The 27,949-nt window shown below is 37.3% G+C and overlaps 1 protein-coding gene across 2 annotated transcripts in view; it reads right to left on the bottom strand.

Annotated features, from left to right (window-relative positions):
- necab2 (N-terminal EF-hand calcium binding protein 2) overlaps window positions 1-27,949 on the bottom strand; it is a 149,620-nt gene that overhangs the window by 77,776 nt on the left and 43,895 nt on the right. For both annotated transcript variants that reach the window (XM_028448836.1, XM_028448835.1), the window contains exons 3-5: window positions 15,925-16,033; window positions 10,802-10,827; window positions 10,532-10,629 (exon numbers count right to left, since the gene is read on the bottom strand). In XM_028448836.1, the coding sequence (XP_028304637.1) occupies window positions 10,532-10,629; window positions 10,802-10,827; window positions 15,925-16,033 (233 nt within the window). The remainder of the gene's footprint in view (window positions 1-10,531; window positions 10,630-10,801; window positions 10,828-15,924; window positions 16,034-27,949) is intronic.

Genomic DNA, 27,949 nt, shown 5'->3' with positions numbered 1-27,949 from the left:
TACTTATTGTGGGTAATGTTTCTTAAGGTTGGCCATGTTGTCTTTTAGCTCTAAAACTGAGGTCCCACTCTCTAATAGCTTCAGCTCTCTGACACTAAGTGAGTTTTTACCAAGTCCTGTTGTGGTTAAGTCGTTTCCATTGACTGTCTAGACTGCCTGCATGTGTCTGTTTCTCTGCCTTAATAATGTCTTTTTCCCTGAGTATGATCCAACACCCAGCAGCCCTCTTAAGATAAGTATAGTGGATGGATGGATGGATGGATGGATGGATGATTGGATGTAGAGTTCAAAAGTTTCATTGGCAAGTCTTCCAATGTTCCCTTCCAAAAGCCGTACATGTCTTCATTATTCCATTAAATTACAATGAATATGAACACTGCATACTGGGAAACCGGTCCTTTAATAATCACGTCTAACTATTGAGGAGTCAGTTTTTCTATGGTCTTTTGTCTTTGCCACCTTCTTACTGGTCCAACACTCCTCAACCATTCTCATCATCCATTTTCTTCTTCTCCTTTCTTTCCTGCTGTTCCTTCTTCTCTCCCACATCCATCTCTTACTCATATCATTCCTGTTCAGGCATTATAACGTGGACACAAACTCTACCGCTCCATCATGATCTGCTTCACCTTAATCTTCAGGAAGAAAGGAGAGGAAAATGTGAGTGAGCTGAGGGATGATGTGATGGCTCTGTCCTGTGAGAACACAATAGTGCATATATGAAAGAGAAGAGAGAGGTGAGAGGTGACAGAAATAAGAAGGTCCAGATGAGATGAGAGTTATATAAGATATCCAGGAATCGTGGGGTTATTTACCTGCATAAAAGATTTCCTTTTTTTTACCACAAGTTCAACAATAAATTATTAAACCTAGAATTGAAAGCACAGTCAGAGTAGGGCATTGGCTTAATGTGCAGAAGAGATTATCTAAAAAAAAAAAAATCAAATATTTACGGAAAAAAAAATAGTGTGGTGGCAAAATTGATTAATTATGTATACTCATATATTTGCTTTTTGATCTCATTCAACTTAATACCCCAATTTGTAACTTTCCACTCCTGTCTGATGTCTTTTCCTCTTCCTGCAAAGTCAGTGGACCCATACTCCCATGATACAGCTTCTCTAAAGGAATGTCAGTTGGCCTCAGTTTAATCTCCAAGGCCAGAGCACGTCCAAACCCACCCCGTCATCGGAGGTGTCACCTCCGGCAGACTGACCTTCCCCCCATGGTCTCTTCTTTGTTGTCAGTGGAAGGGGGGAGGTGGGACAGTGGGGTATAAATGTGTGTGAAAGGAACTTTTGGTCCCTTCTTCTTCGCGTCTCTCCTCTGGCCAGAGGAGACCACTTCTTTGTCTATCCCGCTTTGTACCTTTTTTATTTAGTTTAGATTAAATCATTTTTTATTACTTCATCATCTCTCCTGTCTGGTCTTCATCATTTATCACCACAGAGTGTGTTTTCAAGTCAAAGACGAGGTAACCGTAAATTTCACCGTAACAATAGCTACATACATTTTTTTTAAATCCTATTTAAAGGCACACCGTGAACTTATTGACCTAAAGAATTGACCCATATGAGTTATTTTACATGATTCCTCAGGCCAATATACAGCACTTGACGGTATCAATGCTTCGAGCGGGGCTTCCCTCTTCAAGTCAAGTAAACTGGAGAATGCTTCACTTTATGGCAGTCACGTGACCACAGGCTCAGATATATATAGTTCCCACGTCACAACATACGGGCATTTCCCAACCCGGCGCCATTGCTGTGGGCAGCCGAAACGAGTTTAGCCTTTACTACGTTTACAACCAAAAGAGCACAACATGGTAGTTTCGTGCCCACAGGTGCTAGATTTTATAAAAGAGGAGGGGCTAACAGAGCTTGTTTGTGACACAAGATGGTCCCAAAACATCACATGATCTTGTTCTCAGCCAATAGCAAAAATCAATTGTAATAGCCAGGTTTCAACCCATAGAGGGCAGTCACTGACATCTTACAACTAAATATGCCAAATTGAATTACTTTGACTAAAATGGTGAGAGTTGGTCCAAAATTAATCAACAACACTACTTAATAGCCTAATACTTTTGTATTAAGCTAAAAAAGTGTTTTTGGGATTTAGTTACTCTTTAAATATCAGTTTCAACTCATCATTACTTTGCATACACATGATTTACACACACCCATTTCACATTAGAGAGGTGGATAGATAAACTTCTCCGCCTCCAGAAAAGTCAATTAATATGGCTTTCTGGGAGCCTGTCTGACCCAGATAAAGCCATAAAAGCTGGAACACAAAAGAAAAAAAACTGTTAAAAAGTTGATTTCAAACTTTACGACTCATTTAATCTTTCCCAGTGGATTTCATATTTGTTAGTCCAAGTATTCAGCGATGACATCTGGGATTAAGAAGATGTAGTTAATAGCAGATGTGCAAAGGGAAATGGGTGTTTGGTATTTCTTGTATTTACTAAAGAAAATTCACGAGTTGTTTTTTTTGTTTGCTTTTTTTTCGATTAATGTTTTTAAATTCTACTATAATGTGGACAGGATTAAATTACTGTAATTCCATCATAGCCTAAAATGACTGTTTTCTCACTCTTAATGGGAAAGAAAGTGAAAGTATGAAAGACACCATTGGTCCTGATTCTGAAAATGTTTGATAAATAAAATGTGCTCCATCTGTGGGAAAATGGCAAAAACTCCAAACTTTGCATGGTGATCTTTTGGCATCAACAAGCTGGCTTATGTACAGTGAACCCGACTCGTATCTATGACAACCGTCCCTAAAGTATCCCGCCTCCCTAGCAACTGTCACCATGGTAACTTCAAGAAACTCTGGAGGTGAAACCATGCTGACATGAGTTGCAGTGGGGATACATTCTTAATTGCGGACATTTTAATTATGCAAAGGGTGAGCAAAAAATGAGCCTGGTGCATGGTTTATTGGCTGGTTTGCAGTTGAACTTTCTCTGATCAAACTAGCAAATGTGCCCAATCTCTATGTTGGCAAGGACTTAAACATGAAGTGTAGTCATGTATGTGCAAAGATGCCAAAATATTCAAGTGCAAAGATAATTAGTTTGCACAGAGAGCATAATTCACTTCCAGATTGCCGGAATACCAACACATCTATTGTGTGTAGTTTGGTCCTAAGTGTGTGGAGGCAGGATGAGTTATACACTGAAATGCAAGGGTTGAGCTAGTCCAGGGGTCTGCAACCTTTACTAGTCTCAAAGGAGCCATTTTGCCTCATCTTACCTGGATTAAAGTCTTTCTGGAGCCAAAAAAAAAACCTTCTCAATGAAGACAATACAGTGAATTACAATCTACACAGTTAAAATTATATAGAATAATGTTTGATTTAATTTGATTTGATCTGATTTATATTGATCATGTAAATAGCAACTTCAGTTGCTATTTACAGTTTAGAATAAAATGAAATAAATGAACAAAACAAAACAGTTTCTTGCGTTTTCAAATTCTTATTCTTAACACAATGTTATATAAATTTTTTTTTTTTAGTTAATGTATTTGAAAGGCTACAAAAAGTAACTTGAATTTGAAAACGCATGATCATGTCGGTCAACACATGCTAATTGCTCATTTCTTGCCACACATAAAGCATGCATATTTAACCGGCATGTTGGCGGTTCTGTAAGAAAATAACTGTGTATTTCAATATTTTTTTAAAGCTATAGGGAGCCATTACAAAAGAGTCAGTGAGCCACATGAGGCTCCAGAGCCGCAGGTTGCAGACCCCTGAGCTAGTCTATGAAAAAAAGAGAAAAGTCAGGAGCAGGGCCGGCCTTCGGTCATTCGGTGGCCTCGGCAAGAGTGGACTTTGCCAACACAAAAAAAAAACAACCTATTTTAAATATTAGAACAAGAATTATTACATATACAAAAAGGAAAGACAATGTTGCGGCTGCAAATACCTTCTCATTCCATCTGGATAATTGTAAATGATATACATTAATCTATTTGGATAATAAGTTACTTTTTTTATTTTTATGCTGCTCCCATCTTCTCTCTCTCTCTCTCTCTCTCTCTCTCTCTCTCTCTCTCTCAGATTTTAATATTAATATTTAATAAAGAGAAGGCATGCACATTGCATTTAGAGAAACCCCATATAATGAACCTGAATAATTTCCTCAAAGATGTTGAAACATATTGTTTACCTAGTTTGTGTCATCAACCCACAATGCTTTGCGTTATTGACAGGAGGGTTTATTATGTTGATAGCCGTTTGGGATAATAATGTCAATGAGGCTAAAACTAATGGCTTACTACATGTAATAACATTTGTTTGTTTTTGTTTTTCCTCCTCAACCATTTTTATATTGGTATTAACCAGGGTTGGGGTCAATTACATTTTTCAGTAACAATTACACATGTTCAATTACAGTTCAATTACAATTTCTAGAGGTGTGCCAAAATATCGATACAACGATATATCGCAAGGTTTCGTCTCGCGATATATTACCATTTCACTGGCGCCAAATATCGATTTTTTAATTGAATGTATTTATTTGTGTGTGTGTGTGTGTGTGTGTGTGTGTATATATATATATATATATATATATATATACTGTATATATAATTGTGTGTGTGTGTGTGTGTGTGTGTATATATAATTGTGTCTGAATTTATTCAGTGACACAAATATCGTGGTGTATCGTGGATGAAATTTCCTGCGATATATTGATTATCGCAGCATCGCGGTAATATCGTTATTGTGGGGGGAAAAAAATAAATATTGTGACATATTGTATTGCAAGGTACCTGGCAATACCCAGCCCTAACGAATACAGTGACCAGCAATTTTTTTTCCAATTCTAATTAAATTAAAATTATTCATTTTCTCCTCAGAAAGTAAAATACAATAACATTCTCAATTACTAAATACAATTAATCACAATTACTGAGCTTGAAATAAATAACCTTAATAAAATCAGCTGTAAAATACATTAAAAACAAATATCTATCATCTCATTTTTTTCCTATCCTTGTTAGGCCTCCTATTCAATAAAAATATAGTTGTTTTTTTTAATGGTAAAATGTAGGGAAACTTTATATGAAACATATTTCAAAAAATGTTAATTACATATGTGTACAACTGTAAACTGAACTGTAACATGGTTCCCCAGTTTTGACAATATTTATAGAATTTTCATGGCAATTACAATTACAAAGTCAATTATCTGAACTTAATTACAATTTAATTACGACTAAGCAACAGATATTTTAAACTACAACTCCACATTATAATTACGCCATAATTGTATTTAATTATATATTACGCGATTACAATTATAATTGACCCCAACCCTGGTATTAACAATAAAAAGATTGAAAATCAATAAGATGATTAATTCCTTTTCCGATCTGAAGGCGTCTACAGCTCTGGTCATGCTCCCACGCTTTTGTTTCCGAAGAGGCAGAACAGTCTTAATTAAATATCGGAACTAATCCGTTGTGAGGTCAGTGGTGATAACTGTCTATTGATCTTAACTAATTACTTTAAAAACAGCTGGTTCACTGAAACTTGCATGCGGCATTCCTGCAGGCTTCCTGCTTAATGATACCAGAACAGTTCTGATAATGAAGACTGCATGGTGTGTTAAAGATCACATTTGCATGAGGTTCTAGTTTGATGGCTGTCCCTTAGGGAGCAGGAATGAGAGGATAATGACTAATAGTGACACATAATCAACCCTCATACTCAACTTTCTCTTAAGGAATGCACAAATAAACTAAGGCTTGAAAGACTACACACTTGCACCTGTTACTGCGACACATTTTATAGTGAGATATAGCAAATCATTTTAATGTTTCCATACGTAGCTGATGTCATATAGACACTTGATGAATGTTATGGCGACCTCTCTGGGTCACTAACCACAGATTTTGAATAAAGAGGCATACTCGCTCCATTTGCACATGCTTTTTTCTGCCCATCGATTGTAGCAGATAGAGATGTAATCAACTCTCACAGGGCTCAAAAGGTCACGGTTAGGTCAAGCTGTTGGTTTTTTCCCCCCTCGCAAACTGGTGTCACACTGCGTACACCAAACGTGGGAAACTGGCGTATGTGGCCCTCGATCTAATTATGTTTAACCAAAGGAAATGCAAAAAAAAATGAAAGAAAAAAACATAAGATACATTGATACACACAAAATGACAACAACAGAAGAATATGTAAAATGATCACTAAAAGAACACAAAAACACAAAAATCACCCAAAAAACTCACAAAACAACTAAAAAATCCACAAAGATGACAGAGAAACTTACAGAATGACAACAACATTACAGATAAATACAAAATGTCAACATATCTACAAAAAGAAAACAGAAAATTGCACAAGATGATTAAAAATACAAAAAACAAAAAAACTGAAACATTTACAAAATGTCAACAAAAATACACAAAATGACTCAAAAGACATAGAAAAGAAAGTATAGAAATATACACGTGAGCAACAAAAATACACAATAACATAAAAATATATAAAACAACAAAACAATATAGAAAATGACTTAAAAACAAACAAAACAACAAAACAACAAAAATACACACGCTGTTTGTTCTTTCCTGTGTTAATGTTCAGATTGTTCATTATTCTAAATGCTGACATGGATGTTGATAAGTTGACCCTTAATTCAGAAAATTCCATCTTTCAGAACACAAAAATCCACAAATACAAAATATTTACAAACTCTTACAACCAAAACATAAAAAAATAAAAATAAATAAAATAACAAAACATAAGGCCATAACACCTCTACTGAATCAGCATCACAGCGGAAAATGAAAATAAAATGCGTGCTTACCTTTTATTTGTCAAAACAGCTAGAAAACAAAAAAAACAGCCATGGAGAACTTTGTATCCTCACAACTTTTTAACATCTTTCACAGCCGAGGCCTGCCTTGAGTAGCAGCTCATGTTGAGTCCACCCTGAGTCCTCCTCATGTCCCTGAATAGTTCTCCTCCTGTTGGAGGCATGTTCTCCTACATTAGCATCGTAGCTACAGGTGCTCCTACTCGCTTACTGTGCTGCTGCTGCTGCTGCTCCACGATTTCCACAAAAACCAGCTTGAACTTCTAAACCTCAGGCTTAGCTTCACTTATTGGCTTAAAAAAGCTCTTTAAATCCAATCCATTTTCTACTGTCTTCCAAGCTGACAGAAACATTTTTTTTGCGCAAAATCAGACTTTAGACGTAGCTTGGGGGCGTGGCTTGACTTTTCCCTCTCTTCCTCACTCGCGCTGTGTGTCTACATTCAATTTTGTGTTTACAATGAAATGTCCAGTGATTTCAACTCAATAAAAGACAGCTGTCGAAATAAAATGCTTAACAAGTTTGGTTGAACTACGACCGAGCCTGCGGAACGTCACTGCGCCGAATAGCACATGCCATGTTTCCAAGAATTCAGTCAAACAACTCGGTTCCACCGAGTAAAACGAGCATTAACGGAGGAGTGGTCATTTGAAAAATAGGGACACTGAGGGCCCCCTGTTACGTGTCAATGATTCGGTACCACCAACTGTCGCAATATTTGACTCACAAATAAATGAGAAAACAACTTTAATGGAATTGCCAAAAAAAGGGGGGTGGGCCGCCAGGCCCCTAATCGAATTGTGCGAGACATAATCGTAATCTAAGTTGAATTAGCTTTGAAACGATATATCACACAACTATGTTCCTATAAATTTTGAAATTACCGGAAATGGGGGGTGGGCCCCCGGGCGCCATTTCCAAAAAGGGCTCAGAGCGTCTCATTATAATCACTTTTAGAGTATTCATGCCAAACTGCATTCCAATCTAACGAGAACTAACGGAGAAGTAGTCTTTTGAAATATGGGGCCCCATGACATGTACAAGGTAATTTATATATTGGTATGTGCTAATGATTCAGTACCACCAACTGATGTAATATTTGACTCGCATATAAATGAGAAATCAACTTTCTTGTTCTTTTGGGGCCCCAAATCGAAAATCGGGCTAAGAGCGTCGATGCGTACACATCCATAGATTATACCTACCAAATTTCAGCTCGATCCGTTCACAAATAACAGAGGAGTAGTGATTTTAGCTAGTGTACACAACAACAACAACAACAACAACAACAACAACAACAACAAAGTGAGTGGCGTGTTGAGTCCGGTAGCCCGGCCTAAAAATGTAATCAAAACACCTATAAGCAAAAAAGTTGGAAAATTATAGTTTTTATAAATGAAGTGCTGGATCCAATCAAATAAGTGCCGGTCAAAATTTGGGAGGTGCCGGATCTTGTTCTGGCCAAATTAAGCTCTGAGCATATCATTATACTGCACATGGCAATTCCTTGTAAAGTGAGCACAACAGAGAACTACCGTATGTGTTAAGAATCAAAAGAGACAGGGAATGCTGCAAATGTTGCAAAAAGTATTTCATTTTGTAAAAGGATTTTGGCAGCGTCGTCTAATGTCAGGACAACACGAGCCCTCTCTCTTTGTAGCTTGTTAGCTCGTTCTGAGGAGTGAGTTTAACAGTTGTGTTAATAAGTTTCCTTTGTCTTCTTTGGAAAATGAAAAAAAAAAAAAAGAGAGAGAGACATTCGACCAAATAAAAAAAGGCTGCTCGTTAGAAAGGAAGTGGCCTCAGGCTGTGTGTGTGTGTGTATGTGTGTGTTTAATGCTGAATAGCCTGCAGCAGAAACAAAGATAAGGATGTGGAAGGACATATAGACACACAAATACACACAGGTACACACACACACACACACAGTATCATGGAAATGTGTGCAAACCAGTTACTATATATAGCACTGAGGAAAAACCAGGGCAACACATCACTGGTAACTAACCCCCCCAACACACACACTCACACACACACACACACACACGCACACTAGATCCATGGAACCAGACTGAACATATAACGCGTATAGAACAATATAGACTGTGCTGTGAACTTATAGATTATGTTGGGAACACACACACACACACACACACACACACACATACACACACACTGCTTGGGACAGGTACAGGGTTTGCACACTGAGAAACAATAACAGGACTGTCACTTCGCTGCTGCCATGTGTGTCGTGTGCTGCTGCCTGAAAAAATATACAACCCACACTCTTCACCGCCTAAAAATAAAAGCCCTACCCTGGAAGAGCATAATGTACAAAGCCTAATATTAGGTCAGTAAAAACTGTTATAATGTGAGTTCTCTTTAACTATTTACGAAATAAACTGATGTTAACATACTTTTCTTTTTCAAACCAGATGTCATTTGGGAAGCAGGAAGAAGTGGTTTTTGCACTAGTGAATAAAACATGTACGTATGGGAAGCGGCTTTGGGAAAAACAGGACAAGCTAAAAACAAGGGTTATAGGTGCAATGCCAAATATTGCTCCATGTATCTTTAATTTCATTTGTGAGCAATCCCACAATAGAGCGACTCAAACTGCCACAAGTGATCATTCAACGCTTTTTCAAGAGTAACTAAACCCCAAACCCACTTTTTTTCTGCTGAATACATTTGTATTTGGATGTTAAGTAGTGCTGTTTATTAATCCTAGTCCTCACATTTTAGTAAAAGTATTGAAATGTTGCATATTCAGTTGTAAAATGTCAGATACACTGGCCACAAAGGGTTGAATGCTGCTATTACAACTGAATTTTGCGATCGGCTGAAATGGATTATTTAGTTCCCCTGCATCATCAACTTTCACTGTTGGCCCCGCCCCTTCTATAAAAGCTGAGAGGAGGGAGGAGGGGTTCCTTCAATCCCAGCCCTCAGTGAGTATTGATTGACTCTGTGTTTCTATAGAGGGTTTTCACGGCACGTCATCAACCCGGAAGTCGCCATTTTGGAGGTAAGCAGCCGGTTTACAAACAGCACACAAACAAGCAAATCCCAAATTGTGAGAGGAAATGGTGAACTATTGCCGTGTTTTTGGCTGTACTAATCGGTCATTAATTTTAGACCGGCATAAATTGTCATTTTGCATTCTATTTGTACTTTAAGTAGGAAAATTTGGTCCTATTTATCTTGTTTATTTCATTTATTTTTACATTTCTATTGAGTTGAAAAGGTCATACCCAGAGTATGGATCCAGAGTTAAACATGGCATAACAGAGTTCATTAAAACAGACTCTTTTGTCAGATGCATTAACATTGCAGGAGGTGGAAGACAGCACAGCTGCATTCACTGAACTTTAAAAAAAAAAAAAGAGACAGAGAGAGAGAGAGAGAGGTCGAGTTAAATGTCAAGGTTCATTTTTACTGAAGCTCAAGTTTTAAGAAAATAGGACAAAAAAAGATAAAAAGTATTTTGGGGGAAAAAGAAACCCTGTTCAATGTCTGTACAGATTTAAGATGAGCTATTAGCCCATGTGACAGTGGATTGATGGAAAAAAAACGTGAAAAAGGTCAAATAAATACAATTGAAGATTGAAAAACATGAATTGTGAGGGTTTCACGGAGATCTGAGGAAAGTCACACACAACACAAATGTGCACACACACACCCTACCTTTTTAGTGAAGTCCATGGCTTTCAGGATGGAGAGGTTGAGGGTTTCCAATGAGGCCAGAACCCCTTCATAGTCACCCATGTGCTTGGCAAAGTAGTCTGTCACACACACACATACAAAAGATAAATGCATTAGCATCCATTAAAACATCTATATATACGATTTTTAGGTATAAAACTGATGCACAGGAAAAATGTTAAATTTCAACTGAGAAATGTGAGGGATATTGAGTTTGTGACGTGTGCACGTTCGTAAGTGTGTTTAACTTACCACACAGTTCCTTAGTGTCAACATTACTATCACAGCACAGCAGGTGAGCAGCAGAGGGGAGAGATGGGTGGAGTTAGTGGAGGACAGGACGGAGGGAAGCAAAAGGAAGGAGAAAAGCAGGGTCAGAAAAGAAGGTCAAGTCTATTTGGAATGCACACACACGCACATACAATTATTTACTATTTTTCAGAGTAAAAGAGACCGCTATTAAAAAGTAGGGAAAAAAAATAGTCAAAAGCAAGGAAAAAGAGCTAAGTCCATGTCAGGGAAATCATTGTCATCTATGACAGGGGTTCTCATCTGGTCTCACCCTGGGACCCACATTTTTCCACGGTCATTAAATCACGACCCACTTTTTTTTTCTTTTTTTTTTTTTTTAGAATTCAAACAATTAAATTTAGTTTTTCCAAAAATAGCTGTTGAAAGCATATACATATATATATAATATTTTGTAAAACATAAATGTATAAATGTTTTCTTGCAACATGCATTTTAAAGCATGCTTGTCAAAAGAAAGTCCAACATGAAAGACATTAAATATTCCTTCATTTTTGACCATCTGTCCACGACCCACCCAGTACAGGTCTGCGACCCACTTCTGGGTCCCGACCCACCAGTTGAGGCTCACTGATCTATGATATGTGAAGATGTGAGGATGCACGTGTGTTTAAATCTTTTAAAAACCATTTAAATCTAAATTAGAGGTGTTGATCACTGAAGACAGTTTGAAAAAAGGAACAATTTATTGGTATCAAACTCCTCAGATAACTCAACTATTAAACTAGAGGCATGGAGAAAGGACCGAGAAATGAATCTGTCTATTGATGAATGGCGTTCTGTTTGTATAAAAGAAAAAAAAAAAAAACTATGAACTCAAGGTTAAGGATATTACAATGTAAGTGGTTGATGAGAGTTTACATCACTCCAGTTAAATTGAATAAATACAACGCTGACATTCCAGATACTTGTAATGAAGAAAAGGGTACACTGTTCCACTGCATTTGGGAATGTAGAGTCATTAAGTCATTTTGGGAGGCAGTGACTAAAACTTTAAAAGACATCATCCCAAAAAGCTTAACTCAGGAACCTGCTTTTTTATTTTGGGAATCTATCCCAATGATCCCAAATACACTAAATATGAACATTGCTTATAGACACATAGGTAAACTACAAGCCAAACGTCTGATTGCACTGAACTGGAAATGCTGTAGGGCTCCAAGTATGGGACAATGGGTTAAACAGATGTTGACATTTCTACCACTGGAACAGATTACTTATCTCCTGAAAGGACAAAATGACTTGTTTGAATCTATATGGAAGCCATTTATCACATATGTGGAACGTTTGGATCTATCCGAGGTCCGTAATGAGAAGGATTCTTCACACTGTACCTTGCCTAATTTTTTTTTTATTTATTTATTTTTATTTACATGTTTGTCTCTTCTTTCTTGGAATTATGGAAGTCTCTGTACACTTTTGTAAGTTGTCACTTTTCGTGAAGAAACAGAAGCACGGATCTGTGTCTGAGAGGTTGTACAGTCGTTGTGTGTCGTAAAAGCTAAAAATAATTAAAAAAAATATTGTTGGAAAAAAAAAAGTTATGTCATACACAAAGTAGTCCTACAGTGAAATTTGGCCCTAAATTTTACGTATCCTGTTCAGTAACAATATATAATAAAAAAAAAGAGTAATAATCTGTAAGAACACAATAAAACATGTTATTCAGAATTATCAGATTCATTTAAATAATTAGCCTACTGGCATTTTCAGTGTTGAGCCTCAACAAGTATTAAATCATTCTTCATGCAAAGTTTTGTTCTGTATTTCTTTTCATGTTTGTCAAAGCTGAAAATCCACTTCCACACCAGTACGTGGTGGCAAAGAGCAGCATGTTAGCCTAGCGCAAAGCAATGTAGCGCTCCTTGGATTTGCGTTTTTTTAAATGAGATTGTGTCATTTGTGACAATGCATTGAAGCTCCTGACTACTGGTCTATTCACTGTATATTCCAGTTTCCAATGTTGTTGCACTGTTGTAAAATTTAGCCCTGGGGGTACCCGTACCCCACTTTGTGAACCAACAGTAGGTCTTAAAGCAAAGCCAGTAAATTCTGAAACAGTCCTAAAGTGTGAATATTATGGGTTTATCTGCATCTATCTGATAAATACATGAGGTTTGAGACACTAATCATTGTGTTTAAACAACACCGTTGCTACACTAAATGTACATTTCAAACTAGCAAACAGAAGCAGGAATTTCTACTGTCAAAAGTTTTAATTTCAAAATAAAAGCCAGAAGTGAATAATTTCTCTGTGACCAAACCAAATACCAAAAGTCTAATGGCCTAATGATTGGGAACCACCCGAAAGTTGATACAATTTCCTAATCATACTTAGACTTTCTTTGTCATTCAAAATTCAACTTTACAGTACAGATAAGAACAAAATTTTGATGAAATGGCTTGTATTGCAGGATTAAAAAAACAGTATTACAGTATTTGCATAACGTAAATAGTATTTAAAAAAAAAAAGTGCAGATATAAATAAATATCAGTGTGTAAGATATCCTTACAGATAAGTACACTTCTTTTTTATTTAATTTTTTTATTTTAAACATCATCAACATGATTAATCTGGTATCTAATTTTCAAAGTGAATACCAATTTTATATATCTGTGTGTATCTAAAGAAGGAGCAGCAGTTGTAGAAAGTAGAAGCATTTATGTCAGGATGGAAAAGGAATGACGTGGGAGGGACAGTGAGCAGACATATGGAGCAATCAAAGCATGGAGAAATGTATCAAATAGAGCTGCAAAAGAAAACCAAGCACGACGGACGAGAGTGAGAGGAGCCAGAACAGCACTCCATCTCTGCCACATCCGTCCTCTTTCTTCATGCATCAACATCGAGCCTCAAATAGGAACGCTTAGGTTTTTGTTTCTGCTCTTACTCGGAACAATCTGTAAATTTATCTGCAGAGGCCGGGCATGTGGCTGCCAAGCTTACTTAACTTAAATGGGTTAAAAAAAACTGCTGCAGTGATCAGATTCTATTAAGGCACAAAACCATTTGCATCACAACAACTAACCCCACTTTTAACAGAAGATTTCTGTCCAAACATAATGTAGATTTGTAAGAACAAAGGACTTCTATCTAACGTTTGATTTTTGAAGTATACTGTACATGCCAAAACGTTGTTAATCTGAATTAACACAATATTATTTAGTTTATATTGTTGTTATCCTTGCATTTGACAGTTTAAGGTACGTGAGAACTGGTTTTACAATTTACCATTTAACAAGGATTAGGCAATACTAATGCTAAAAATTAGATAAAATATTACAACATCATTTTAAAACAGATATTAAGCCACATGAATGATGGTCCATTTTTGAGTTTCTGGTTTGGAAGCTGATTGATACTGTTGTTGTTGTTAAATTATTATTATTATTATTATTGTTCAATTCAAAACTTGCCTGTGTGTAATAGATTAGGTCAGCCATTCCAAAAGTGGGAGGGTGTGACAACGTGACGTCATGTTGAACATTAGCATGAATTTTTAACTATTATTATTACTGTTCTAAAATATGTGATTTAAAATGTTATGTTATTTTTACGAGTTTTGGAGGATCATTTTTTACCTTCCTCAATAATCGTTACATTTTGTTGAAATAGATGGGTGGAAGGGTCATAGGTTTGATCTTCCCCAAGCTCTGGCTATTGTAAGATGAGTTTGCATGTTCTCCCTGGATGTAAGAAGGTTTTTCCAACCATCCTTCTGAAAAAAAATTATGTGATTGGTGCGATTTTCCTCGTCCGTTGGCCTTCTAGAGAACCAGCAAACTGTATGCAGAGGTCTTTTTATCTCAGCTGAGCAGGTCTAACCAACCTAAGCAGGATAAGTGTGTGCAGAGAAGTCCTTTTTCTAAACAAGTTCTGGTGAACTATGGCAGAATGTCTCTGCGCCGTATAGCACGTACCACATTCCCAAACATTCAGTTAAAATGACTCGCTTCCAGCGAGTAAAACAAATGAAATTGCGCAACGAAAATCGTAATCGACATTGAATTGCCTTTGAAACGATATATCACACGACTATGTTCAGATAAATTTAGAAATTACCAGAAAAGGGCGTGGGCCCCCAGGCCTCCGTCCCACCCCCCTTTCAAAAAGGTCTCCGTGAGGCTCTTGACATCCGCTCATAGAAATATCCATGTCAATTTACAGCCCGAGCATGAACGGAGGAGTAGTCATTTGAAAAATGGGGCCCCTGGGGGTCCCCGGCACCCCCGTGGTACATACGGAGTAATGGGCCTCATTTATATATTGGTATATGTAAATTATTTGGTACCACCAACTGTCACAATATTTGATTCACAAATAAATGAGAGAACTACTTGGAAATTGCCAAAAAAAGGTGGGGTGGGCCCCTAATCGAATTGTGCGAAACATAATCGTATTCTACGTTTAATTACCATTTGAAATGATATATCACACAACTATGTGCCCATCAATTTGGAAATTACAGGAAATGGGGGGTGGTCCGTGAGCGACTCCTGGAGGTCTCTGAAGTAACATGGGTACCCATGTATGTTTTTATAACATGTTGTTTTCCATACTAAATCAACCACAATGAACAATCCTAACATATCTGTCACGTTCAACTGAGTTAAATGATGAGTTGAATGGAGTCTATGAAAGTTTGAAGGTCCCTGGTCTTAGAAATGTGAGATCCACTGGTGCACAGGATTAAATGATGGATGGATGTCACAAAAAATTGGAAAAGTGATGAAAAATAAAGCATAGAAAGAAGTTTGATGGTGAAAGATGACAATGACTTCACAAAACGTTCGATATTCATCCGTCTTCAGTTCATCACCTGCTTTTGCTTTTGATATTTTTACTTTGCAAAGTGCTTCTTATTTAACATTTGTTATAACATAAACTGGAGAGAAAAAGGATTTCATGAAATAAAAAATAAAAAACCTCTAAAACAGCATTGACCCAAAGGGAAAACTAAATTGAATTAATTTATTATAAGAGGTGTCAGACACACACACACACACACACACACACACACACACACACACACACACACACACACACACGCAGTGGAAGTGCTGACCTGGTGTTATCGGAGTCAATGGTGTGAAACAGCTTCTCCAGCTCCTCTTCGTTCAACGTGCCATCAGAGAAGAACGCCTGAAACTCATCCAGAGACAGCTTTCCGTCGTCTGCGGGAAACACACACATTCATATCACTGCAAATTCACTTTACTGTAAATGTACCATCTGTGATACACACCAGGGTTGGGGTCAATTATAACTGTAATTGCGTGACTGACAATTAATCCCGATTATGGCGTAATTATAATTGTAATCTTAAAATTCTGTTGCTGTCATAATCGCAATTAAATCATAACGGAGTTCAGATAATTGACTTTTTGATTGTAATTTTATAATTTAACACACAAATGGGGAACCGTGTTACAGTTCTATGTACAGTTGTACACATATGTAGTTAAAAAAATATGTTTCATATCAAGCTTTCCCACATTTCACCATTCAAAAAAAATGTAATCGACTGGTATGCTGACACAAAAAAGGCTCAGACGCCCACACCAAAAATATTAAAACCTATATATTCATTGATTACTAAACCTAACAAGGTAGCCAATTGATAGGAAAGAAATCAGATGATAGATATTTATTTTTTGTGCATTTTACAGCTGATTAAGGACCCGTTATTATGATCCCAACAGAAAGCTAACACAAGAGGAAGGTTCACTTTTATTAGGTTATTTATTTCAGGCTCAGGAATTGTGATTAATTGTAATTGAACGTAGTTGTATTTGTCTTTCTGAGGATAAAAAAATAATCGTAATGGACTTGTAATTGGAAAAAATGTTGGTCACTGTAATCGTAGCTGAATTGTAATCGAACATGGGTAATTGAAAACGTAATTGTAACTGAAAAATGAAATTGACACCAACCCTGATGCACACATTACAACTGGGAATTTTCTCCCTATCGGGCTTTGTCTTAAAAATGTTTTCATTATTAATAACACATGCTTTTGTGCCAACTTTCTGTCAGTTTACACCACTAGCAGTAAAAAATGACACAAACATGGCTGTGTCCCTGAGTGCTGAGCATGGCGAGGGGAAGAGAAAGGACAAATGCCAATAAGAGCTATTCAGCACAGTGTTGGCCACAGAGATGACAGCGCTGCATTTGTACATGCTGACTAAACAGAAAAAAAAAAAAAAACAAGTTAAAAACTAATTGAACTATGAGTGCACCAATCAGTGGCAGTGGGTGAGATTTGCTCCCATTTAAAGTGACACCCACCCGTTCTTATAGTCTATGACAGTGGTTCTCAAACTTTTTTGGCTGAAGTACCACCTTTCTCTTATTTATGAATCAAAGTACCCTCTTTGTTCAACGACAACATTTTGCTCAGAATAATTTGAAAAACCTTAGAGCAGAATGATGGAATGAATCAGTAATAACGCATATTTTAAAGAATCTCGTTTCCATCATCATCTGTTATGAACTAAGCATCACGTTAGTTCAGGCAGGCACGGACGTCAAGCTAGCCAGCCCCATCAGCTGTCAATAGCCATCCCCTAATTAAGTCAACCATCCAGTAGACCATGTTCCATGCTTCCCATTGGTTAGAGTTAGTTACGGCGCTGTATTTAAAGCACTGCAAACACGTCCGCATGTTTCGTCCGCAAACGCCGCGCAAAGTCCCCCCCCAGCTCCTCCTTTTCTGTCTAATTAAACAGTGTCCCCTGTTTCCATTTAAACATCTGTGCTTCTGTTCCATGGGGTTCTGCTGACCGCTCTCTCTGCTTATACCTCTCCATGTAGCTCATTATAAGAGCGAGAGAGAGGGAGCTCGCTTCAATTCGGGCTTTCCACGCAGCTGCTGGAATGGCAGAGAGGTCCCAGAACAGAGCCTCTAAAATGCAGGCTAATAAACAATTTGACTAAAGTAATCTTGCCTGAATTACAAATGTTAATTAAACTTTCACTTGTCAATTTTCCTCTCTCTCTCTCTCTCTCTCTCTCTCTTTCTCTCTCTTTCTCTCTCTCTCCCCCAACTGTAGTGTCATGGTATACCTCTAAGGGTACACGTACCCCCATTTGAGAAACTCTGCTCTAGAATGTCACATCACATCGTGGAAGAAGCAGATTCTCTTGCTGCATCATCAAACAACATTACAGCTGAGCTCTATGTAAATACCAAAATATTAACATATTCAAGTTGATCTAAAGGCTGTATATGTAAAAATTTTGTTCAAAATCCAACTTCTTAACCATACACTATGATCTTCTCTGCTTAGCAAACATGCACATAAACACACACACGCACACACACACACACACACACACTCGTTCAATGCCTCCAGTGGCTTCCCAAGCTGCTGTGAAACCGATTCACCATGCATGTCAGTCTGCTACAAATCTTTAGCTGAATCCCTGCTGTTTGTCAGTGTTGCACTTTGGTAAACACACAATGCCGATTAGGTTTAAACATGTTGAGGCTTTTACAAAAGCAATGATTACAAACACGACTGTATCACCTTCTTGTTCTATTGAAGCTATTAGTTACATTTTAATGCCATGCTGTTTGACTTTCTTACTGTCTATTGGGGAAGTTGAATCTGGGAACTGAATGCATAGACCATGACTATCAAGTAGGCTGATTATATATGATTTACAACAAAGAAAAGGAACATAACAAAGAAAGCATTTATGAATTAAAGAAAAAATCTTGTTTTTTAGCCCAGAGAACCTAAAAAATTTGAATGAAAAAGCTGGGATTCCTTTAATGTCGAGCAGTAGAACTCATGTTCACCACTTGGTCGTCATATTCATCTTGATTACGTCCTTTATATAAGGTGTTTGCTGTGATAATGACAGTAATGCACATGCACCTAGAAAAGGATGTACCAGCTATATTTGTACGTTATCAATTGATGTCTCAAAGGAAAAACAGACAGCACAATTATCTTTAATGCTGCAAACAAAATGGTGCCTAGAGAAAAGCTCGCCCACTGCTCGACTTTCACTCTAAAGGGTCGACCCCTTGATTACAATCAATACATAATGCAAAGGTTTCTAATTATAGCATCCTAAAATATATTTACTTTCACCTCTCATCCATGAAGCTTCTTATGGATTTGATTAACCTATTGAGTGAGTCAAGCTAAAAAACAGCACTCAGAGAGCACAAACCTCCTCCAAATGACAAATATCCTTTTTGCCATTGGATCAGAGATCCTGATCATTGTACCATCATTCTCACTTTAAAGGCTTGGAAGACATTTCTATCCCCATTAATAACCCTACAGTCGGTCCAAATGTACTGTATACTATGTGCAGCCCTATTTTTTGGAAAAATTGTGATGAAATGTGGATCCGGATCCAATCCAGATGAAACTCAGTGGAGGAATTGTGAAACCGACCCGACATAACTGAGTCAAATTTAAAAAATCCGACAATTAAAAAATTTAGCGATGAGAGATGTTTTGGATTATTCAGTCTGATCCAGAATAAGTGTATTGATTCAGATGCTTTCCACAATCTAATAGAATCTTCCATGGTGGTCCATCTTTGGTAAAAATGTTATTGAAATCTGTTAAGTATATTACCTACTTAGCAGAGTGATGGTCCCTGGTGTCAGGTCGATTGTTGTTGAGTCATCCGGGGAACAAAGAGATAATGGGGTTATAGATATTAGAGAGATTGTGTTCATTGATGGCTCTTCCTAACCCTTACCCTAAAATGGTCTCCTTCATAACTCTCTCAATGTCTTTCTGTCCGTCTTTTCTCACCAGGATTTGTACATGACTCTCCTCAAAAGGCATGTCTTGTTCTCTTCAACGACTGAGTCCTAACCTGAGCTTAGCTCTCTTGTGTTGGCCCATGCGTTTTGTCGTATGTACACGTCCTTGCACAGACTACATTGCTTTGTTTGTGTTACACCAGTTTTGGTCCCTGGTTGTTACAGAGTTTGAAGCATATAGCAATATGATGTTTTGGAAATATTTCTTGGGCCTTTTCTATCATAGAGGAAGTGGTGTACATAAACCTTACTACAGTAGCACCTACAGGGATAGGAATGATAAGCTGTCCAGTCATCCATTTATGTTTCTGTGTGCTCTGCTGCACCTGTGACTAGTTATGAGTGGCTCTGTCCAGCTAGAAGTACAATCTGACATGACTGCAGTGAGGAAAGAGGTCACCTCTACCAAATGTAACTATAAACTTGCTGTCTGCTGTTATTATTTGTCTGTGTAGCATCTTTTATAATATCCCTGCTTTTCATGCATTGGTTGAATCTCCAGAAAATTGTGCGCACATACAATATTGGACCACTTTCATTACCGTCATTGATCACTGGTAGACTTCTCTCTCTTAAATCCCCTGTCAATAAGCTCTGCAAACTCATTTTTAATCAACCCCAAAATCTCTCCGTTTACTGTGTAATAGTACCCTCTCTGGTGGGATGCTTGTTTCACTGCTGCAAAGTGTGTTCCACTCTTCTATTAGTCTGCTGTAGTGCACGCCTAACTATTCTTCTCACCACATGATGCAGAAGTGGATATCAAATATTAACTGCCTTGCCCCTTAAAGTGTGTTTGTCCTTGAGTGGAGCTGGCTGAAGGCAGCAGGTTGAGCTAAGGGACACATGCAAAACAGTAGGAAACCTGAGGGACTGGAGAGCTAAAGCCATTCATTAAATTCATTTATCAAATATTGGTCTTGGTTTTATCTCATTAGTTTCCTGAACACAAAATTAAAAACCTGTGTTTCAAATTCCTAGTTTCAGATTGAAAAATGTGTTTCATTTAATGGTATAACTATTCATGATTCTTTCTGCTACTTACACTGGTGTTCATTACCTCACCCAAGATATTACTTTCACCTCCAGCATTTATTACCTCCGCTAAGGAGGTAATATTCTTATTTGTTTGATTGTTTGTCTGGCATTTAGCAGGATTATTTCAAAACTACTAAACAGATTTTGTCAAAGTTTGAACCAAAGATAGACCTCACATTTGTGGTGGGCAACTATTATCACAGAGGGGCCACAAAAAAGTGATTGTCTGATCCAAGGGCCACATTATCAACATTCATGTCAGCATTTAGAATAATGACCAATCTGAGCATTATGACAAGGACAGAAAAAACAAGTTTGTGTTGTCATTTCATGTGTTTTTGGTGCAATTTATTGTTATGTTTTGATATTTGTAGTTGTTTTGTGTAATTTCTTTCTCATTTTGAGCTTTCTGTTATTGTCTTGTGTGTCGTTTTATGTGTTTTTTTAAGTCATTCAACATATGTATGGGGTGCCCATAAATTTGGATCTACTACATCATTATTAATGGAGAGCCAAGTCTTTAATGGAGCCATGATCAAGATCACTGAGTGCTCTTGTGCTCTTTTACTGTGTTTTGTTAAAGAAAGTGTTTATTTGTACGGCTGCCGTACGGACAACCGCCGGTGCTATTGGTACGGTTACCAAAGTACACATACGTAGCGTCTTAGGGTTAGGGTTAGGGTTAGGTTATAACCCAATATCGCAACAATTTTTAGGTTTAGGGTTAGGATTAGGGTAAGTTTTAGTCTTAGTCACGCGACCTAAACTGGCCAATGACTGATTTTTCACATGACCTAAACTGGTCAAATAGGGGCGCTGCGTACGGATAGAATGTCAGTATATTGATCCGGCAACCGTACGGATAGCCACTGCCTTTGTTAAAATGCATCAAATAGGTGTGCTCAATAGATTTGGTTCAAGTTTGCCCAATTAATAAACAGATCTTTCATTACCCACCTGAGAACCCTGATCCTATTGAGGGTCAGCTTTCTTTTAGCTTCATGTTAGTGAAGTGAAACCCTCTTGTTGCAACGCTATGTAAGCTGTTAAATTACACTGTCGATTAAATGGATTTCTCAGCTTTAGTTAAACGTGGAACTGTCTTTCCACATGGTTTGTTGAAGAACTTTGCTCTCAGTGGCATACAGTATATGGCTATTCCTTACTGCAGCAGTGAAGCAGCACTGAAAGCACTGGTGTTTAATTCAGTACTGACCCAGTTTACAACATGCAGCTAGTAACCCTGGTTAGATTCACTTAGGAATAGAAATGGTAGCAAGCCAACCATTGTACACCACTTTCAGACACTCCCTTCTTCTCTATCAGCTCTCGCGCATGGGCTTCTTTGCTCTTCAGTGATTTTGTATTTTCCAGTACTGCCACACAGTTTTTAAGGATCATTTCAGCAGCTTCTGGTTGTTTAAGTTCCAGTGATGCAGCCACCAGTTCACACTCCATAAATAATTCACAACAACAATAACATCCACTGTGTGTTGTCAGTGGCCAAGATGGTTCGATAACAGTACAGCAGCAAATATGTTGGTGTTGTTTTGGCTGTTCATTTAACTTAACAAAAATAGCCACGAGCAGGAAATGACTCGCACGGAATTATAAGCTCAAACATCAGATAGGAGATGAGGTTGGCCTACAGTATAGACACAACTGAAGTAGAGTAAAGTACACACACTCTCACACACAGATACACACTCTCACACACCCAAATATACACAAACTTTTAATTATATTATATTATGTTATGTTCTCACACATATTTAAATGAGGATCATCTTTAGTTCGGACTTGCTTACATCAGCTCCATAAGGCATTAAACAATTTAAATTTAAAACTAGGGCTGGGCAAAAAAAATCGATTTAATAAATTTGTAGATAAAATCAATTTTTATTGAGCAAATTTTATTTTAGTAAAAAAAAATATATATATATATATAATTTTTATTTTTATTTTTTTCTGACTTTTTCGCGTTCCGTCCTTGTGTGTTACCGTAGCGTGATGTGAGCCAGCCCCCTCTTTGTTTACATGTGTTTACCCTTTGAGTAGGCTATATGTGTTCCACAGGCATGTTTAATGTTTTATTCGCACCATATGCTAAGATGCTAAGGGAAGAGTTTTTTTTTTATTGTAATGTTAGATGTTATAAAATATGTAGTTATCTGATTTCTTAATCAGAAAATTTAAGCTACTGTGAAGTTGCTGTTGCGCTTTTGCATAAACCTGGTTTAAAGCTTGAAATTGTTGAATGACAGAGAATCATTTACTTGTTATTTTGGGATCGTTCTATGCATTTTAACTCTAGAGGACAATCACAGCAATAAAGTTGTACTTTTGACAATATATCTGATGTCTGCAGTCATTTTTAAGTGCATTGGAAAAAAAAAAAAATCAAAAATCGAATCGAAACTCAAACTCAAATCGCCCAGCCCTATTTAAAACTGCATATTATGTAGGGAGCCAATGGTTCTGATTCACTGCAAACATCTCTGTCTCATCTGGAATAAAGCAGGACGCTCTGCGGGGGTTATTTCCTCAAACCTGCAGCGCATCACACTCGGTCACGCTTTAGAGTAGGTACCGTATTGATGACAGATGATGACGATACGCTGATCATTTCTGAATGCAGGAATGTGGGAAGTTATTCAAATCAGGCTTTCCACACAAACAAACGTTCATCTGTTGTTAATATGAGGGGAAAAAACAGAGATTTTAACTGCAGCTTGGACAGAAGAATGTGGCCAATCCTCACACTGCAATAATCTGATCAATAATCTTATCAAATCAACCTGCTACAATATTTATCAACAAAGGTGTTTCAAATAAAAATTGTGTTTTGTCATTTTCACAGATTTCAATAACATTTACAAGCGTTGGGAAAACTCCATGTTCCGTGATTTCTAGACAGCCCCAAAAAAAATGACATCATGGCCCAGTCCGCCTCCTTTGCTTCAGACCGCCTTCATTCACAGACGACATGCTTTTGGTCTACTTACGTTCCAGTCAGGAAAATGGACTGGAGAAAACACGCAGAAGAGAAGCGTGGAACTTCAGGGGGAGAATGAGTGCACAGTGGGGTAAATCCTGGACAAGAAGCAAGTGCATTATTTAGGAAAATGGTGCAGAGTAACCTGTGAAATGGCTAAGCCTAGACCAGTAGGGTATAGGTAGTTGGTATGACCCAGATCTTACAATAGCGCTAAAACTGTGCATCGTGGGTTGAATCATGCCTCTTGAATTGGGGTCATCTTTATGTGTTTATCAATGTTGTCAGCACACACAATCTCTGCGTCCATGTTGACTGTTGAAACAATTGAACAATGGTTCTATTGTTCTCTGAGTAACATTACTTGATCAACACTTTTCTAAGATTCCACACTACAAATACAGTAAAAGTAGGTATGATCCATGCTGATATCCTATCAGATCAATATCGGCTAATACCCAAGGAGGCAATATCTCTATTGTATTGGAAGTGAAAATGCTGTATCGGGACGTCCCTAGTTCTTGGATTACTGGTTGTAAAAACTGTCACAAAAGGCAAACATATGAAATCCAAAGTTAGAAAACAATCTGTGAAGTTTTAAACCAAACCTCTTGGTGTGTGCAGATTTGATTCAGTCCACAGCAGACGTTACCCAGACACTGTGGGAGTTGGTGTGTCTGCAGGTGTGTTTATTGGGAAGCTTTCCTTAATTCAATCAGCTTCTGTTTTTGAGCAATGAAAGACATTGTGTTTCTAAATATAGCGGTGCCAACAAGGACTGTTTCCAATGCTTTGAGTTTGCTCAGGGGAAAATATGCCCAAATATATCAGCACAACAAAACAAAGGCACAACTCAGCAGGGGTTTGATAGGCAGTGTTAAAAACATATTTCATAGATTACCAACAAATCAAATTCTTACTCTGAAACATACTGTAACACTCCAGAGCTGAGCTCCCCTTTGCCATGGTATTGCTTAAAGTGCCTAAATGCAGGTTGCCCTGGAGCTCCAGCATCTGTATTTGCATTCGAGGCTTTCCTCAATCAATCGCTTTGATTTCTGATGAGTCAGATTTATTTTTCAACTGCAGGAAAAATAAAAAAAGTGGTTAGCCTGAAGCCTGAAGTGCACTTGGCTCATAAAATAAAATAAATACATAATATATTGCAATAGATGAATGCTTTGATATAAAGAGGCTTTGACCAAATAAACAAATAATCATATACATTATTTGGTTTGTTTGTATGCAAATATCTTTAAGTAATATTTTTGAGGAGGCATCAACATGCAAAAGGTTCAGCTAATAGTTTTACTTTTAGCCAATACTAAAACTCTATTCAGTGTATAATTTGACTATCAACTATTTCACTATCTACTCCTTCTGTAGCAGATGTGTTTAAAGACAGTTCAGTATACCAAGGTCTGTCGTCTCAAGCTGCCTTGTGCAAGTTTGAAAATGCTACTCAATCCATTTAACACCTGTAAAGGCCAACAAAGTGATGCTTCAACGATAAATACTGTAAAATTATAGCAAGTGAATCTTTTGTGTTGGAGCCTGTTGTCTTTGTTTCATAAGACATTGATCTGATCTCTGCCACATCATGTCCACAGACTGAATGTGTCTTTGAACAGGATAGAGGACACAAAGCCCTGAGGGTCCTGTAATGGCTGTCAGTCACTAGTAATGTGTGAATGCGTAGGGACCAAAAACATTTAGCATCTTTAGACTTTTAGACCACTGAAGTGAAAATGTGTTTTAAGAAGTGTCCAGTGACCCTGTGAAGGAACAAGGGTTATACTGTGTAAAGATAAGGAGGAGGAAAACATTTTGAATAAGTCTTTAGTTTATGATTTTGGCAAAATTTTTATCATGTTAATAAAAAACAATGTTATCCTAAAATTAGAGTTAATGTACCTGAAAGCTATAGTCTGCAATTCAGTTCAGACACAGTTTTTGTTATACTGGGTGAAATGTTCCTGCCATCCAGAGAGAAGTCATTACATTATGTATTCAGAAGAAGCAACGACAATAATCAGACCTCTATAGCAACTGCAGTCCTGTAAAAACTCTGACCAATCCCTGCCATTAGGTCTGAATGGAAAGAACCAATCAGATGCCTTCATGTCTCATCCTGGATCACTTTGTAGAATTTCCAGCAGTATGAGATGAGAAAAATCTTTCCTTGTTATTTTTAGTGGTTGAAAGAATAAAAATAATTTAAAAACTGTCAGGGAATTTTAAGACTCACCAGTTTATTCATACATGTTTTTAAAGCTCTTTTATACTATGATAACAGACACATTTTGGTTTGTTATAAAGTCCAAAATTAGGCACTAAGGCCAAAGTTTAGTAAGGTGGGATACAAACTAATGATTTAAATTAAATGTACTAAATATATTATTGTCTTGCCCCATCAAATTAACTGTGCTCTTCATTGGGCTACATTTATTTTTGCAGCCTTTTGGGACCCAAATGGACCTGCAGCAATTAGAAATAATGAAAACAGGTCAAAAATATGGATTATACTGACGTCATTCCTAAAATATAACACGTTGTTTTATTGGTTCATTTTATTTATTTAATTATTTATTTTTAGTGCAATCTGTCTGTGAAGAAGACGTGAAACATAAATGTGAAAAATCTAAATATTTGAAATATAAAAGTCTGATGGTTAGGGAGTGATCATTCTCAAAATGAAGAACTAGAACAGGTTTATTTTACAGGACAAGCTGCTATTACATCTTCTTTTAACAGCACGTGAAGCTAACTTTGTGGAATAGAAAATGTAATTTTGTTCTCGTTTTTTCCGCTTTAATGCTTTGTTTCCAAGTTAAGTTGTATAGTGAATAAAGAGGAACTTCTGCGCTGCTGCTGTGAAGGTTAGTTGAGGAATATGCAGCATGGAAGGAGGCTACTTAATCAGAACAAAAGCCAGCGGTGATAAAGAGCAGAGCAGCATGACTGTGATTAAGAGGTTGTGGTTTAAATCCCATTACCTGGCTCTGGCCCCATATTTGCTTTTTGGTATACTTTAAACAAATAAATGGGTTATTTGCATGCCTCTCCTGAGGTACAAAAAAATTCAGTTTTCACTTTCCTTTCTACAAGGGGACAATCTTTGCTGCTTGGAAAATGGATTTAGTCATTTTTATTAAAATAAATAAATACATAAATAAAAACCCTGACATGTTTTTTTTTTATGTAGGGCCTCCGATTTTCTGTTTCAAAATGACCAGATTTTGTTTTCAATGTTTACTCATCTCTACGCCATTTTACACTTTTCCGTGTCATTTCTGTAGCGTCTTCTTTCCCTGTTTGGATGATGGCTATTAAACCTTCCGTAATTGAACCAAACCGACTAAACAGGGTTAATAGAGTCAACTGCTATTATTCATTTTACATGCTTCAGATGATTTACAAAATCGGGTTGGTTACGCTGAAATACGTTAGCCACACTGCTAGACCCTCACTAGCCCATTTAAGGGGGAAATGCCATGCAAATGTGTAATAGGGTCCCAAAATATTATTTGTGAAACCTTTTATTACCGCTAACCGGCAAATCACCCTCATGTTTTGCATAAAATCTCGTGCTGCCGTGTGATTGGAGGTGCAATGGTGTCATTTTCAGATTTGAATTCAGTAATAATAATCTGGACCGCTTGTTGATTCATTTTCAGTGACAGGATAACATAATAATCACTACTCAAATCGTAACACATAGCAAGAGATTTTGAACGGGTTTACCACTTTCTAGACATTTCATCAGGTCAGGTGGATTTTTTTGTCGGGTAAATTTTTCCGTTTCAGAATTCAAATTCCAAATCTTTATTTGGCCATTTCTCAAGTTGTAGAGGAGATTGTTTTTCAATCAAATTATATGATCCTCTCTATTGTTTCCAAGTTGACACTGACCTGCTGGAGATTCTGACCAGATGGAACAGTTCACAGTTCCTCAGGGTGATCTGTCTGTAACTATCAGGGATGTCAAGTTAATCATACTCTCCGAAGTGCTTCCATGTCCCATGTGAATTATGTGAATGTTAAGATTGACAGATTCATGACCTTAATGTCAATCTGGATAACAGTGGGTGTCACACAATAAGAGTGATGTAAAAAAGACAAATAGAGTGTACGGAGAGCAAGATGTGGCTGCACTTGTTTGTATTGTGACAGTTGCATCACTGTTGCACTGAGGAGAGCGCATTAACACAAACGACTTCTTTTTTCAAGAATATTCACAAGAAAACAACTACTAAAGGA

The sequence above is a fragment of the Gouania willdenowi genome, chromosome 6, assembly GCF_900634775.1.
Source record: "Gouania willdenowi chromosome 6, fGouWil2.1, whole genome shotgun sequence".
Lineage (NCBI taxonomy): Eukaryota > Metazoa > Chordata > Actinopteri > Blenniiformes > Gobiesocidae > Gouania > Gouania willdenowi.
Note: the sequence above shows the minus strand (reverse complement) of the source record. Positions and strands in the feature narration are given on the sequence as shown.